Here is a 17,764-nt window from a genome sequence, read left to right on the forward strand (position 1 = left end):
GTACTCTAGTTTGCAATATGAATTCGCTTCTACTCAGGATAGTTCCTGACACAGACATAGGGGGCAGCAGAGAGCACTGTGATCAGACTGAAAAGAACTACACCAACTTCCTCTGTAGTACACAGCAGCTGATAAGTACTGGAAGGATTAGGATATTTATATAGAAGTAGATTATAAATCTGTAAAACCTTCTGGCACCAGTCGATTAGAATTTTTAAATTTTTTCCTTATAGAGTACCCCTTTAAATAAATGGAAAATTAAATGCAAAATGCAGTCCCTTCTATTTTTAATTTTTTTTATTTTTTTATTTTAAGGCCTATGAAATATAAAAAGAAGCAATCTGATTGGTTGCTATAGACGACTGCTGCACTTTTTTGAGAATCTCCCCCCTGATGCGCCCACCGTGTACATGACTTATAGGAAACTTTCTTTAATAATTAAATAGGACACACGGCGATGCCCCCGGACGGTCAGTATGGTCGAAGTGCACTCTTTATGGATGATTGAGAATATCCCAAGTGGAAAACAAGTGGACGGATGAGCAGCTCCAGAGTGAACGCAGACGTTTTCAGGCGGCGTGAAGACCTGATCTGTGCAGCTCAGCAAATCCAATGTCTGAGATACGGCAATGAAAGGGAATTAAAAAACCATGGCGGCTTTCTTGGGTATTGCAGCTCAGCTCCATTAATGTGAATAGGCCGGAGATGTTCTAATGCAGAACCTGGGGCTCCGTTTTTTTTGGTGGTCTGTAACGTGGAACGTTCTGTAATCTTGGGAACCTTACTCACTTATCTCTTGCCACTACCATATCGCTATCCATTGGGTCCCCACTAAACTCTACTTCCCGATTTATAGAAAATGACCAATAAGCCAAGAACTGGCTCAGAGAGGCCAGTGATTGGGAGACTGGGCATTATTAGTGTGGTGCCGGGTGAGGCAATGGTGTACTGGGTCTGGTGGTATTAAAGGGGTACTCCGCCCCTGGCATCTTATCCCCTATCCAAAAGGATAGGGGGATAAGATGTTAGATCGCTGCGGTCCGCTGCTGGGGACCCCGGGGATCGCTGCTGCAGCACCCCGCTATCATTACTGCGCAGAGCGAGATCGCTCTGTGCGTAATGACGGGCGATACAGGGGCCGGAGCAGTGTGACGTCATGGCTCCGCCCCTCATGACATCACGGCCCGTCCCCTTAATGCAAGTCTATCTCAGCGGGCGTGACGACCGCCACGCCCCCTTCCCATAGACTTGCATTAAGGGGATGGGCCGTGACCTCATGAGGGGCGGAGCCATGACGTCACGCTGCTCCGGCCCCTGTATCGCCCGTCATTACGTGCAGAGCGATCTCGCTCTGTGCAGTAATGATAGCGGGGTGCTGCAGCACCGATCCCCGGGGTCCCCAGCAGTGGGACCGCGGCGATCTAACATCTTATCCCCTATCCAGGGTGCCTCCAGCTGTTGCAAAACTACAACTCCCAGCATGCCCGGACAGCCGAAGGCTGTCCGGGCATGCTGGGAGTTGTAGTTTTGCAACAGCTGGAGGAACCTTGGTTGGGAAAACTTGGTCTATAGCAAGGATCAGATGAGTCATCAGTGTAAAATCTGCAAGATTTCAGGACTTTGTTATTACTTATAGGGGATAAGCTACCAAAAAAAATAAATATACTTAGTTTAAATATAAATTAAATGTATATTCAGAGAAATCAGGATTTTAATTAATCTACACTGTGTGCGCACGACTTCACCACGTCCGCTCCGCTAGTAGTAGACTGCACAGTCAGGTCTCACACAAGAAGTTGTCTTATTTCCTAAAGTGAGGTCCTATGGCTTGGGTCTCCAAATTGTAGACCTCCAGCTGTTGCTGTTGGCTGTCCGGGCATGCTGGGAGTTGTAGTTTTGTGACATCTGGGGGTGCACAGTTTAGAAACCACTGTAATAGGGGACGTGCAGCTGACGGCCGATGGCCTGATGGAGCTTTGTGAAGGCTTTGTAAGCTGTAGGTTCTCGATGATTGGCGCTCGTTTACAGACAGGCTTAGTTTGTCTAATAAACCCTTAAAAGGGGCACTCTAGCACTTTGAAAAAAAAATAAAAAAAATTATGGCTGGTAGAAGAAAAAAAGCCATACTTAAAAGGGGTATTCCAGGAAAAAAAAACTTGAGATATATATATATATATATATATATATATATATATATATATATCTCAACTGGTTCCAGAAAGTTAAACAGATTTGTAAATTACTTCTATTAAAAAATCTTAATCCTTTCAGTACTTATGAGCTTCTGAAGTTAAGGTTGTTCTTTTCTGTCTAAGTAATCTCTGATGACACGTGTCTCGGGAACCGCCCAGTTTAGAAGCAAATTCCCATAGCAAACCTCTTCTAAACTGGGCAGTTCCCGAGACACGTGTCATCAGAGATTACTTAGACAGAAAAGAACAACCTAAACTTCAGAAGCTCATAAGTACTGAAAGGATTAAGATTTTTTAATAGAAGTAATTTACAAATCTGTTTAACTTTCTGGAGCCAGTTGATATATAAAAAAAGAAAAGTTTTTTCCTGGATAACCCCTTTAACTAGCCCCGGTTCCTCGCAGGTCCTGTTCAGCTCCTTCCTGTTCCCCGATGTCCTGTCTTCTTCCTGCTTCTGAGACGAGCACTCTGTGCAGGACCTGTTGGCTCAGCCAGTCACTGAATGTAGCAGCTGGCAGGTCCTGCACAGAGTGTTCATCTCAGAAGCAGTAAGAAGACAGAAGCTCAGGGGATCAGACAGAGCAAGAGAGGGACCAAGTGTAAGTAAGTATATTTTTTTGTTTGTTTCTTTGTTTTTTTACTAAACACTGGAATACCCCTCTAACTAAAGGCGTTAAAGAGATCCCATCAAGAAACTTCTTACGATCAACTAGCTGGATCATTGACCTAAATACAGCTTATGGGAGGAAGAAGTGGTGACTATTGGCAATAGATCTTACAGAACTAAATACAACAACAGGTCCTTCTACTACAGAACAGGTCCTTCTACTACAGAAACTGAATCCAGTCTAACCAGCTTGTGCTCTCCGGTTAGCCGAGGCCAAAGAACCAAAAATAGCTGAAAACCAGTATTGGTATTCTTAAGACATTTTTGGAGAATATAAGTGCAGCTCTAAGACCCAATACAAAATCTGTATCAGGACCTCCACCTACTCATGTGCCAATCATAATACTGGGGGAGACCATCTGACTCCCTTAAAGGGGTAGTCCAGTGGTGAAAAACTTATCCCCTATCCTAAGGATAGGGGATAAGTTTGAGATCGCAGGGGGTCCGACCGCTGGGGCCCCCGGCGATCTCTCTGTATGGAGGCCAGGCTCTCCGGCCAGATAGCGGGCGTCGACCCCCGCACGAAGCGGCGGCTGACACGCACCCTCAATACATCGCTATGGCAGAGTCTGAGATTGCCGAAGGCAGCACTCCAGCTCTGCCATAGAGTTGCATTGAGGGGGCGTGTCGGCCGCCGCTTCGTGCGGGGGTCGACACGCCCCCTTCACACGGGCTGTCGGGGCTCCGTACAGGAGATCGCGGGGGCCCCAGCGGTCGGACCCCCCGCGATCTGCAACTTATCCCCTATCCTTAGGATAGGGGATAAGTTATTCACCACTTCTTCACTACTGGACTACTCCTTTAAGCACCAAGGCTTGGAGAAATTGCTATAGTAAAAAGTATTTAGTCATCCACCAATTGTGCAAGTTCTCCCACTTATAAAGATGAGAGGCCTGTAATTATTATCATAGGTTATAACCTCAACTATGAGAGACAGAATGAGAAAAAAAATCCATAAAGTCACATTGTCTGATTTTTTAAGAATTTACTTGCAAATTATGGTGGAAAATAAGTATTTGGTGAATAACAAAAGGTCGTCTCAATAATATGTTATATCCCCTTTCTGTAAGTCTTCACAAGGTTTTCATACACTGTTGCTGGTATTTTGGCCCATTCCTCCATGCAGATCTCCTCTAGAGCAGTGATGTTTTGGGGTTGTCACTGGGCAACACAGACTTTCAACTCCCTCCAAAGGTTTTCTATGGGGTTGAGATCTGGAGACTGGCTAGGCCACTCCAGGACCTTGAAATTATTCTTATTAAGCCACTCCTTCATTACCCGGGCGGTGTGTTTGGGATCATTGTCATGCTGAAAGACCCAGCCACGTTTTATCTTCAATGCCCTTGCTGATGGAAGGAAGTTTTCACTCAAAATCTCATGATACATGGCCCCAGTCTTTCCTTTACACAGATCAGTCGTCCTTGTCCCTTTGCTGAAAAACAGTCCCAAAGCATCATGTTTCCACCCCCATGCTTCACAGTAGGTATGGTGTTCTTTAGATGCAACTCAGCATTCTTTCTCCTCCAAACAAGAGTTGAGTTTTTACCATAAAGTTCTACTTTGGTTTCATCTGACCATATGACATTCCCCCAATCCTCTTCTGGATCATCCAAATGCTCTTTAGCAAACTTCAGACGGGCCCAGACATGTACTGGCTTAAGCAGGGGGACACGTCCGGCACTGCATGATTTGAGTCCCTGGCGGTGTAGTGTGTTACTGATGGTAGCCTTTGTTAATTTGGTCTAAGCTCTCTGCAGGTTATTCACTCGGTCCCCCCGTGTGGTTCTGGGATTTTTGCTCACTGTTCTTGTGATCATTTTGACACCACGGGGTGAGATTTTGCATGGAGCCCCAGATCGAGGGAGATTAGTGGTCTTGTATGTCTTCCATTTTCTAATAATTGCTCCCACAGTTCATTTCTTCACACCAAGCTGCTTGCCTATTGCAGATTCCGTCTTCCCAGCCTGGTGCAGGTCTACAATTTTGTTTCTGGTGTCCTTCGACAGCTCTTTAATCTTGGCCATAGCGGAGTTTGGAGTGTGACTGTTTGAGGTTGTGGACAGGTGTCTTTTATACTGATAACAAGTTCAAACAGGAGCCATTAATACAGGTAATGAGTGGAGGACAGAGGAGACTCTTAAAGAAGTTACAGGTCTGTGAGAGCCAGAAATCTTGCTGGTTTGTAGGTGACCAAATACTTATTTTCCACCATAATTTGCTAATAAATTCTTTAAAAATCAGACAATGTGATTTTATGGATTTTTTTTCCCTCATTATGTCTCTCATAGTTGAGGTATACCTATGATGACAACAACAAAAAACGTGGTCTCAAATGCCTGGAGGTGCTCAACCCCACATGCAGTTGTGCATTTATACTGGGGGAGCAGATCCTGCCCTTGTAGTCCGTTGCTAGGGGCGATCCCCAGCATAAAAATGCATACAATGGAGGATGCCTGCAGCGGACTACAAGTGCCACAATAGAATCCTACACCAGATAAACAATGTGGATGTGTAACAATTAGAATAATACAGGAATTTAGGTGCACTACTGTGGTAGATGTAAACAATACATTGGCTATCCCTCAACACTGATGTAAAATTGAGACATTCGCCAGTGTATCCTTATATGAAGGACACACCAGAGCACGCACACCAACGCCAAGGTTTCTCAAATGGCGCGGGACCTAAGGCTAACCTACCTGTGCGTGAAAAGCAAAAACCCCTCAGCTGGAGGTAACTGGGAGCAGGCTGCATGTCGGCCTAGTGCTGCTGTAATTGCCCACTGGCCACTGATTTTGCTTATCACGCACAGGTAGGTTAGCGTTAGGTCCCGCGCCATTTGAGAAACCTTGGCGTTGGTGTGCGGGCTCTGGTATGTCCTTCATATAAGGATATACTGGCGAATGTCTCAATTTTAACATCAGTGTTGAGGGATAGCCAATGTCATTGTATACATCTACCACAGTAGTGCACCCACATTTCTGTATTGTATTATACCTATGATGGAAATTACAGCCTCTCTCATCTTTTTAAGTGGGAGAACTTGCACAATTGGTGGCTGACTAGATACTTTTTTGCCCCCACTGTATCTCTGCATCATCTATAGCCAAACCCTATAAGAGGAAGGAAGAAATATATAACAGAATCTATGGCCATAGAATGTCTCCCACTTAAAAAAATAATAATTATAATTATACTGGCCCAGATTTTCAACCTGCTCAAAACTAAAAAACGGTCTGGTTTTGCCCATTTTGTTCTGGTCCTGGAATACCCCTTTAACCATTGCTCTCCTCCCCCATTTTTTTTATATATATATACCATGAGGTAAAGGGCAGGAACAAAGAACCTAATATCCATCAACATCTGCAGAAATAATCGCCTGCCGCCACATAATGAACCCGTAACGCGCATTGTGATTGTGTCCTCCAAGCTATATGAGATGATTGTAGGAAGCGCCTGAGGAAGGGACTACAGCTTCCTGAGCGGGTATGAAAGTGGCGTCTGCAGGGTGACCCTTTGATTTGCAGTGCATAAAAATATCCCTTTTCACTGGCAGCGTCCAACAAGTACTTCCTTATTTTACCCAATCGACAAACAAAGTCCATTGTTCTCTCCATCAAGCCCATTGTTGTGATAGCCCCGTTATAATCCTCCTTCATGGCGTGCCAAGTACATTAGTAACTCTGATTGCTGGAACAATACACACATTATACACGGTCTATTGTATATTCAATCAAGTTGGGTGATGTAAGGGAGAAATAACCACACGTGGCCATCACAGTGCCCATAGGACTGGTTAGTAATGGGGGTACTCCGGTGAAAAACATTTTTATATATATATATATTTATATATTTATTTATTTTTTTATTAACTGGTTCCAGAAAGTTAAACAGATTTGTAAATTACTTCCATAAAATAAAAAAATCTTCATTCTTCCAGTACTTATCAGCTGCTGAAGTTGAGTTGTTCCACATTGCTCTCTGCTGACACCTGTCTGTCTGTCTCAGGAACTGTCCAGAGCAGGAGCAAATCCCCATAGCAAACCTCTTCTACTCTGGACAGTTGCGGAGACAGACAGAGGTGTCAGCAGAGAGCACTGTGGTCAGACAGAAAAGAACAACTCAACTTCAGCAGCTGATAAGTACTGGAAGGATTAAGATTTTTTTTTTTATAGAAGTAATTTACAAATTCTGTTTAACTTTCTGGCACCAATTGATTAAAATTCCACCGGAGTAAGCCTTAAAAATGCACAAAGGCGTTATACTATCACTGTATAAGACAGGGTTTCCCAACCAGGGTGCCTCCAGCTGTTGCAAAACTACAACTCCCAGCATGCCCGGACAGCCTTCGGCTGTCCGAGCATGCTGGGAGTTGTAGTTTTGCAACAGCTGGAGGCACCCTGGTTGGGAAACACTGCTATAAATGTAAAGTACAACTTTCCAACATACTGTATGTTTTGATTTTCAACATTGCTGTCAATGAACAACTCAACTTCAGCATCTGATAAGTACTGGAAGGATTAATATTTTTTTAATAGAAGTAATTTACAAATCTGTTTAACTTTCCGGCACCAGTTGATTTAAAATAAAGTTGTTTTCCACTGGGAGCACCCCTTTAATCATTTCTACAAAAGGTTTGCAAGGATAAGTCGTACAAGGGCCTCGTTAAGTTTACGCTGGTCATACCAATGGCAACCTGTTAAGTCGGGAGGATTTCACCTGGATAGGCTTCTCTGAGTGACAGGTCATGTAAGTGGAGTCCTTTTAGAGCTAGTGCATCAGAGAGCTGGATCATCTAAACATAGAAAGTACATAGAAAGCAACATATTCAAGTAAACATGCAAGAGCAATATACATATTAATCCCTACAAAAGCTTCTGCGCAAAAGTCACAAAAGGCTCAGTGACTGAATTCTTCTTCTTCTGAATCTAAAGTTGTACTTTTCCAAGTCATATTCAGATACATATATTTCACTGTATTGAATCAGGAGTTAAATGGGCATTGTCCGAATTAAAAACTACTTTATATATTGTACATCTTGGCAAAACATTAACATATATATAAAAATATATATAGATTAAAAAAAAAAATTGTATCTCCTTTTTTATAGAAATTTTGGCTGATATAAAAAGGACCTCTAGGGGTCCCCATACCATCCAGAACATAAATTCTAGTCCAGAAATTGATGGTGGGACTAGCGCTCCTCTGTGCTCACTCCTGTCCTGACTACAGTGTGAAAACAGAGAGGAGGGGGTTACAGAGCAGCCTGAAGAAAAAAAAAAAAAAAAAAAAAAAAAAAAAGAGACCCAACACAGCAGACTCAGGGAGGAAGTGACTGCATGGTGAATGAGGGCGAGCTCAGTGCTCGTCTCGCACACGCCCCTTCCTGAGCAGTGGCTGTCAGAATGAGTGAGCAGCAGACCAGAGGGATTTGTGAGCCAAATACAGAAGCTAGACACATTAAGAAAAAAAAAAAAAAACATTATAAAAGGAATCTGCAGGACCTAATGAGTAACATATAGAAGTATTTTATTGTTTCTATGATATGACAGGTACACTTTAAAGGGATACTCCAGCCCTAGACTTCTTATCACAGAGATGTCTGATCACAGGGGTCCCGGCACCGGGGAACCCTGCGATCTCTCCTGCAGCACCCCCTGTCATCTGCTGCACAGAGTGAACTTTGCTCCGTGCCTGATGATGGGCGATATAGGGGCTGGAGTATCGTGACATCACGGCCCCGCCCCCTCGTTACATCACGGGGCGTGACATCACGACCCCGCCCCCTCGTTACATCACGGGGCGTGACATCACGAGGGTGCGGGGCCGTGAAGCAGATGACAGGGGGTGCTGCAGGAGTTCTCAGCAGCCAGACCCCCGCGATCAGACATCTTATCCTCTGTGCTTTGGATAGGGGATAAGATGTCTAGGGGCAGAGTACCCCTTTAATTAAAATTGATATAAAAAAGGTGATAGGTGAATAAGCAGTGATGGTTATCTGTATTATCCCTGTGCCTAGGTGCGGGGGGATGGGAGGGGACTGGGTTCCTGAGGATAAATTATAAAGGTCTCAGATAGGAATACTTCTTTGAGGGGGAATTTAAATGGATTAAACAGCATAAATCATAGAAGTAATCCAAAATGCACCAGTCACCTTCTAAGGCTTCTAACCCAAGCATCGCTAGATGGCGAATGTGACGCAGACAGTGTGGTCCATCTGTTCATTATTAGGCATCACAATGCAGTGGTCAGTATGAGGCAATGAATTCACAGCAGGTGACGCCACAGCTGGACAAATGGCGCGGGTCACGTGACGCCAGGTACAAGAGGCCATTCAAGTCATGCAACAAGTCAGGTGTATTATTTCGCAGCTACGTAGCCTTAACCCCTTAACGACGAGCGCCGTAAATGTACGTCCTGGTGCGTTGGTACTTAACGCACCAGGACGTACATTTATGTCCTAAGCATAACCGCGAGCATCGGAGCGATGCCCGGATCATGCGCGGTTCACGGCGTGAACGTAAAAATATAAAAAGTTCAAAATAGATGCTTTTTTTATTTTTTATTTTTAACATTTTATTCCCAAAAAAATGTATAAAAAAAATTGATTAACAGTTCTATATAAGCAAATATGGTATCAATAAAAAGTACAGATCACGGCGCAAAAAATGAGCCCTCATACCGCCGCTTATACGGAAAAATGAAAAAGTTATAGGTCTTCAAAATAGGGGGATTTTAAACGTACTAATTTGGTTAAAAAGTTTGCGATTTTTTTTTCAAGCGCAACAGTAAAAGAAAAGTGAATAATCATGGGTATCATTTTAATCGTATTGACCCAAACAATAAAGAACACACGTCATTAGTACCGTAAATTGTACGACGTGGAAACAAAACCTTCCAAAATTTGTAAAATTGCGGTTTTCTTTTTAATTTCCCCACACAAATAGTATTTTTTTGGTTGCGCCATACATTTTATGATATAATGAGTGATGTCATTACAACGGACAACTGGTCGCGCAAAAAACAAACCCTCATACTAGTCTGTGGATGAAAATATAAAAGAGTTATGAATTTTTGAAGGCGAGGAGGAAAAAAAAAATCAAAAACGTAAAAATAAAATTGTCTGCGTCCTTAAGGCCCAAATGGGCTGCGTCCTTAAGGGGTTATAGGGGTACTCTGGTGGAAAACTTAAAAAAAAAAAAAATTATATATATATATATATATATATATCTATATATATATATATATAAAAATAAATCAACTGGTGCCAGAAAGTTAAACAGATTTTTTTTTAATAGAAGTAATTTACAAATCTATCTTAATCCTTCCAGTACTTATTAGCTGCTGAATACTACAGAGGTAATTATTATCTTTTTGGAACACAGAGCTCTCTGCTGACATCATGACCACAGTGCTCTCTGCTGACATCTCTGTCCATTTTAAGAATTGTCCAGAGTAGGAAAAAATCCCCATAGCAAACATCTGCTGCTCTGGACAGTTCCTAAAATGGACAGAGATGTCAGCGCAGAGAGCACTGTGGTCATGATGTCAGCAGAGAGCTCTGTGTTCCAAAAAGAAAAGCATTTCCTCTGTAGTATTCAGTAGCTAAAAAGTACTGGAAGGATTAAGATTTTTTTTTTAATAGAAGTAAATTTACAAATCTGTTTAACTTTCTGGCACCAGTTGATTTAAAAAAAGAGAAAATAAAATAAAAATTCCACCGGAGTAACCCTTAAAATGCACAAAGGCGTTATGCTATCACTGTATAAGACAGTGTTTCCCAACCAGGGTGCCTCCAGCTGTTGCAAAACTACAACTCCCAGCATGCCTGGACAGCCTTCGGCTTTCCGGGCATGCTGGGAGTTGTAGTTTTGCAACAGCTGGAGGCACCCTGGATAGGGGATAAGATGTTAGATCGCCGCGGTCCCACTTCTGGGGACCCCGGGGATCGGTGCTGCAGCACCCCGCTATCATTACTGCACAGAGCGAGATCGCTCTGCACGTAATGACGGGCGATACAGGGGCCGGAGCAGCGTGACGTCACGGCTCCGCCCCTCATGAGGTCACGGCCCGCCCCCGTCAATACAAGTCTATGGGAATCTGTTTAACTTTCTGGCACCAGTTGATTTAAAAAAAGAGAAAATAAAATAAAAATTCCACCGGAGTAACCCTTAAAATGCACAAAGGCGTTATGCTATCACTGTATAAGACAGTGTTTCCCAACCAGGGTGCCTCCAGCTGTTGCAAAACTACAACTCCCAGCATGCCTGGACAGCCTTCGGCTGTCCGAGCATGCTGGGAGTTGTAGTTTTGCAACAGCTGGAGGCACGCTGGTTGGGAAACACTGCTATAAAAGTAAAGTACAACTTTCCAACATACTGTATGTTTTCATTGTTCGCTATTTTCAACATCTCTGCTTGCTGTCAATGAACAAAATTTTTTTTCTTCCTTTATTTACAAACCCAGCATAGACCTAATATTCCCCACAGCAGAGGGTTTGCTACAGTTTTATCCAGCTATACAATCAGCACCATTCACTGCTCTCCTGACCTCGTTGCAATGTGTCAGGGCAGGTTTATAGGGACATAAACATCTCATATTATAAAGTCAATGTTTTTGCACCCTGGGTGGCAGATTCCCATTTTGCTGTTGTTGGTGACCAGAGGGCGGGGAGAGGGGGGCGACCCATGTTATTAAAGGTCAGAGGTCAATTTTCACCTAGCTGGGTATGGAAAGACATACACCAGGAGACATAACCATATGGATCGTATGGCCGGAGACGTCAGGTCCAGTTTGCCCCTGTCAGAGCATGCTGGGAGTTGTAGTTGTGCAGAACGCTGATCTAAAAGCAACAGTCTCCAACCCATTGCTCTCCAGAAGGCTGCTAGTGCATGCTGGGAGTTGTAGTAGTGGAACAGCCAGGGAGCCACAGGTTGGAGAACACTCATCTAAAGCAACAGTCTCAACCCTCTGCTCTCCAAAAAGGTGGCCAGAGTCTGCTGGGAGTTGTAGTTGTGCAGAACGCTGATCTAACACAACAGTCTCCAACCCATTACTCGTCAGAAGGCTGGAAGAGCATGTTGGGGGTTGTAGTTTTGCAACAGCTGGAGAGCACTAATCTTAAGAAACAGTCGCCAACTCATTGATCTGCAAAAGGCTGGCAGGGCATGCTGGGAGTTGTAGTTTTGCAAACAGCTGGGGGAACACTGATCCAAAGCAACAGTCTCCAACCCATTGCCCTCCACGAGGCTGTCAGAGCATGCTGGGAGTTGTAGTTTTCTAACAGTTGGAGAACACTAATCCAAAGCAACAGTCTCCAACTGATCTGCAAAAGGCTGGCAGGGCATGCTGGGAGTTGTAGTTTTGCAAACAGATTAAAAGCCACAGGTTGGGGAATACTGATCTAAAAGCAACAGTCTCCAACCCATTAATCTTCAGAAGGCTGGCAGGGCATGCTGGGAGTTGTAGTTTTGCAACAGTTGGAGAGCACTAATCTAAAGCAACAGTTGCCAACTCATTGATCTGCAAAAGGCTGGCAGGGCATGCTGGGAGTTGTAGTTTTGCAAACAGCTGGGGGAACACTGATCTAATGCATCAGTCTCCAACCTATTGCCCTCCATGAAGCTATCGGAGCATGCTGAGAGTTGTAGTTTTGTAACAGCTGGAGAACACTAATCCAAAGCCACAGTCTCCAACTGATCTGCAAAAGGCTGGCAAGGCATGCTGGGAGTTGTAGTTTTGCAACAGATTAGAAGCCACAGGTTGGGGGAATACTGATCTAAAAGAAACAGTCTCCAACCCATTGCTCTTTAGAAGGCTGGCAGGGCATGCTGGGAGTTGTAGTTTTGCAACAGCTAGAGAACACTAATCTAAAGCAGTGGTATTCAACCTGCGGAATTCCATATGTTGCAAAACTACAACTCCCAGCATACCCGGATAGCCGTTGGCTGTCCGGGCATGCTGGGAGTTGTAGTTTTGCAACACCTGGAGGTCCGCAGGTTGAAGACCACCGATCTAAAGCAAGACTCTCCAACCCATTGATCTCCAGAAGGCTTGCAGGGCATGCTGGGAGTTGTAGCACATGATCATTGTATCTCCATAGCCCATTCCATTATGGGTGTAAATATTTGGGGCACAATGGTAGCGATCTTCCCCAGGCCCTGGTAGGGGGGCTTGGTTAACCCCTTAAGGACGCAGGGTTTTTCCGTTTTTGCACTTTCGTTTTTTCCTCCTTACCTTTTAAAAATCATAACCCTTTCAATTTTCCACCTAAAAATCCATATTATGGCTTATTTTTTGCGTCGCCAATTCTACTTTGCAGTGACATTAGTCATTTTACCAAAAAATGCACGGCGAAACGGAAAAAAAAAATCATTGTGCCACAAAATAAAAATAAAAAGCCATTTTGTAACTTTTGGGGACTTCCGTTTCTACGCAGTGCATATTTCGGTAAAAGTTACACCTTATCATTATTCTGTAGGTCCATACGGTTAAAATGATACCCTACTTATATAGGTTTGATTTTGTCGCACTTCCGGAAAAAATCATAACTACATGCAGGAAAATGTATACGTTTAAAAATGTCATCTTCTGACCCCTATAACTTTTTTATTTTTCCACATACGGGGCGGTATGAGGGCCGTTTGCCGGTGTGATTTTTGTTTTGATCGGACTTTTTGATCACTTTTTATTAATTTTTTAATGTTATAAAAAGAGACCAAAATACGCTTTTTTGGACTTTGGAATTTTTTTGCGCGTACGCCATTGACCTTACGGCTTAATTAATGATATATTTTTATAGTTCGGACATTTACGCACACGGCGATACCACATATGTTTATTTTTTTTTTTTTACACTTTTATTTTTTTTATGGGAAAAGGGGGGTGATTCAAACTTTTATTAGGGAAGGGGTTAAATGACCTTTATTAACACTTTTTTTTTTGCAGTGTTATAGGTCCCATAGGGACCTATAACACTGCACACACTGATCTCTTATACTGATCATTGTTATCCCATAGGGACCTATAACTCTGCACACACTGATCTTTCATGCTGATCACTGGCGTGTATTAACACGCCTGTGATCAGCATTATCGGCGCTTGACTGCTCCTGCCTGGATCTCAGGCACGGAGCAGTCATTCGCCGATCGGACACCAAGGAGGCAGGTAAGAGCCCTCCCGGTGTCCGATCAGCTGTTCGAGACGCCACGATTTCACCGCGGCGGTCCCGAACAGCCCGACTGAGCAGCCGGGATACTTTCAGTTTCAGCTTTGACCGCCGCTTCTAAAGGGTTAATACCACACATCGCCGCGATCGGCGATGTGTGGTATTAGCCGCGGGTCCCGGCCGTTGATTAGCTCCGGGACCGACGCGATATGATGTAAATATACGTCCTGCGTCGTTAAGGGGTTAAGCACATAGACCCTCTGGCATAGGAAGACACCAGTATTATAAATTGGTTACAGATTCTGCTTTAGGACCCAGCAGCCTCCTATTATCTTCAGCCAAAAGATACAATGACAAGAATGTATCAAATAGAAGTCAGTAAATAGTTACAATGTATCAAGCTCTGTTTACAAGTCAAATAAGTTAGACACAGTGAAACCCCTTTGAGAGGACCACCCAAAATTGCAGTGAGAAGTGGTCCCCTATGGGACCAGAATGCATAACTTGGACCAGTGTTGCAAAACTACAACTCCCAGCATGCCCGGACAGCCGTTGGCTGTCCGGGCATGCTGGGAGTTTTAGTTTTGCAACAGCCGGAGACACATTGGTTGGGAAACAATGATCTGGAAAATGATGCTGGGAGTTGTAGTTTTGCAACAGGATTAGAAGCCACAGGTTGGGGAAATACTGATCTAAAAGCAACAGTCTCCAACCCATTGCTCTTTAGAAGGCTGGCAGGGATTGCTGGGAGTTGTAGTTTTGCAACAGCTCAGAAAATAGTTTGGGGGAAAAAAGGGTTGCTCTCCAAATGTGGGCAAAGCTTGCTGGGAGTTGTAGTTTTGTGAACAGCTGGGGAACACTAATCTAACGCACCAATCTCCAACCCATTACTCTTCAGAAGGCTGGAAGAGCATGCTGGGAGTTGTAGTTTTGCAAACAGCTTGAGGCACATTGGTTGGGAAACAATGATCTGGACAATGATGCTGGGAGTTGTAGTTTTGCAACAGCTGGAGACACATTGGTTGGGAAACAATGATCTGGACAATGATGCCGGGAGTTGTAGTTTTGCAACAGCTGGAGACACATTGGTTGGGAAACAATGATCTGGACAATGATGCTGGGAGTTGTAGTTTTGCAACAGCTGGAGACACATTGGTTGGGAAACAATGATCTGGACAATGATGCTGGGAGTTGTAGTTTTGCAACAGCTGGAGACACATTGGTTGGGAAACAATGATCTGGACAATGATGCCGGGAGTTGTAGTTTTGCAACAGCTGGAGACACATTGGTTGGGAAACAATGATCTGGACAATGATGCCGGGAGTTGTAGTTTTGCAACAGCTTTAAGCACACTGGTTGGGTAACACTGATCTGGATGTCATTCACTGCATTAAAAATGTAGCAGAGCTGACTTTGCTACTTCTGCTTTTACAAAGGCTGTCCGGGCATTCTGGGAGTTGTAGTCTTGCAACAGCTGGAGGTACTTTAATTGGGAAAACACTTATCTGTACAGTGCTCAGTCTGAATAAAGAGCCGGTCATTTGCTGCATTACAAATGTAGCAGAGTTGAGTTTGCTACTTCTGCTTTTGCAAAGTACAGTCCATATTGGCCTCTGCATTATTTTCTTTTTGGTCCCAAAATTAACCCTCAATGAGTTAAACGACAAATCCATCCCGACTACATCTGTGTGACAAAAACAGACGAAGGCACACTGGTTGGGAAACTGGACAGCTCACGGTCTGGATAAAGTGCTGATCATTCACTGCAGAGCTGAGTTTGCCACTTCTACGAAGACCAACCGGACATGCTGGGAGTTGTAGTTTTGCAACAGCTGGAGACACACTAGTTGGGAAAACACTGATCTGGACAGTGACCGGTCTGAATAAAGGGCTGATCATTTGCTGCTTTAGAAATGTAGCAGAGCTGAGTTTGCTACTTCTGCCTTTTACCAAACCGGACCTTCGCCTTTTTTCTGGTCCAAAAATTAACCCTTTGAGTTAAAAATCGACAAATCCATTCCAGCTATATATCTGAGTGATCAAACACCACCCTCCCCTCCCCAAATTCCCACCTGGATTGAGTATTTGGGTCAGATGAGTTGAGTACTTTGCTGGCTACCACAAGGAGGAAATCGGAATCAAATGTCAGCAGAAGGGATTACGAAATACAGGAAGAGGTAGTAGTCTCGTGATGCGAGATGTCACTTTAACCCTTAAAGGGCCACAGGATGCTCCACACAATGGGGATTCACCAGACCCCCTTAGGGCTGTAACATTGCCTCTGAATAGACCAGTGTTTCCCAACCAAGGTGCCTCCAGCTGTTGCAAAACTACAACTCCCAGCATGCCCGGACAGCCTTCGGCTGTCCGGGCATGCTGGGAGTTGTAGTTTTGCAACAGCTGGAGGCACCCTGGTTGGGAAACACTGGAATAGACCCTAGATTTCCTCCCCCCTTAGGAAGATATCAGAGCCTCTTACCTTTTGGTCGAAGTAGTACGTCTCGTAGGTGGGAGCAGAATGCACTACAGAGACCAGAATGCCCACCAAGAGCAGGGACCCCCATCCTGACAGCCACGGAGATGCCATGTCTATTCTCTACTGTCTCACATCAAGGGAATCCCCTCACTGGATGGACTGATAGGAGGAAGGACTATCCTAGGGGAGGAGTCCCAGCCTCCGCCCTTTTAACCCATCACCACCGCAACGGGTATCCATAGAGCGAAAGGACTCTTAACCCCGCGAGGACACAGCCAATTTTCAGATTAGCGTTTTCGTTTTTTCCTCCTCACCTTCTAAGAGCCATAACGCTTATATTCTTCCACCTACAGACCCATATGAGGCTTGTTTGTGTGCACGACCAATTTTAGGCCGGGTCCACACCACGTTTTTGCAATACAGTTCCTGTATCAGGTTTTTGATTTAAAAAAAACGGATTCCTCAAAATCGGACTAAACTGCATCAAAACGTGTGTACAAATTTTTATCTGTATACGGTTTGAAAAATGATGACCGGTTGCTATATGTTTTTAAAGGGGTACTCCGCCCCTGGCATCTTATCCCCTATCCAAAGGATAGGGGATAAGATGTTAGATCGCCGCGGTCCCGCTGCTGGGGACCCCGGGGATCGCTGCTGCGGCACCCCGCTATCATTACTGCACAGAGCGGGTTCGCTCTGTGCGTAATGACGGGCGATACAGGGGCCGGAGCAGCGTGACGTCATGACTCCGCCCCCTTGTGACGTCACGGTCCGTCCCCTTAATGCAAGTCTATGGTGGGGGGCATGACAACCGCCACGCCCCCTTCCATAGACTTGTATTGACGGGGGCGGAGCCGTGACGTAACAATGCTCCGACCCCTCTATTGCCCGTCATTACATGCAGAGCGATCTCGCTCTGTGCTGTAATGATAGCGGGGTGCTGCAGCAGGGATCCCCGGGGTCCCCAGCAGCGGGACCCCCACGATCAGACATCATATGCCCTATCCTTTGGATATGCCCTATCCTTAGGGGATAAGATGTCTAGGGGCGGAGTACCCTTTTAACTTTTCACTCCATTATGAATAAAGTTTCACTTGTTTAATTGAAATTCCAAGAAAAGAAAAAAACTGAGCTAAGACAAAAACCGGATGGTGAAAACCGGATGGAACCGTACGCACATACGGTTCTGTACGGTTCCTATTGACTCCCATGTTAAAAAAAAAATAAAACATATACGGTTTAATACGGTTTTTCACCCGG

At 44.4% G+C, this 17,764-nt stretch overlaps 1 protein-coding gene across 3 annotated transcripts in view; it reads right to left on the reverse strand.

The window, feature by feature from the left end:
* Nucleotides 1-17,764, reverse strand: part of PRCP (prolylcarboxypeptidase) — a 75,119-nt gene that overhangs the window by 38,656 nt on the left and 18,699 nt on the right. The window contains exons 1-2 of one of the 3 annotated variants that reach the window (XM_056561292.1): nucleotides 16,508-16,646; nucleotides 7,546-7,654 (exon numbers count right to left, since the gene is read on the reverse strand). The exons of 1 other annotated variant lie outside the window; for it this stretch is intronic. In XM_056561292.1, the coding sequence (XP_056417267.1) occupies nucleotides 7,546-7,608 (63 nt within the window). In that variant the 5' untranslated portion in view covers nucleotides 7,609-7,654; nucleotides 16,508-16,646. Of the gene's footprint in view, nucleotides 1-7,545; nucleotides 7,655-16,507; nucleotides 16,919-17,764 lie in introns of those variants that run through there. One more of the 3 variants, XM_056561291.1, reaches the window with a different exon arrangement.

The sequence above is a fragment of the Hyla sarda genome, chromosome 2, assembly GCF_029499605.1.
Source record: "Hyla sarda isolate aHylSar1 chromosome 2, aHylSar1.hap1, whole genome shotgun sequence".
In the NCBI taxonomy this organism is placed as follows: domain Eukaryota; kingdom Metazoa; phylum Chordata; class Amphibia; order Anura; family Hylidae; genus Hyla; species Hyla sarda.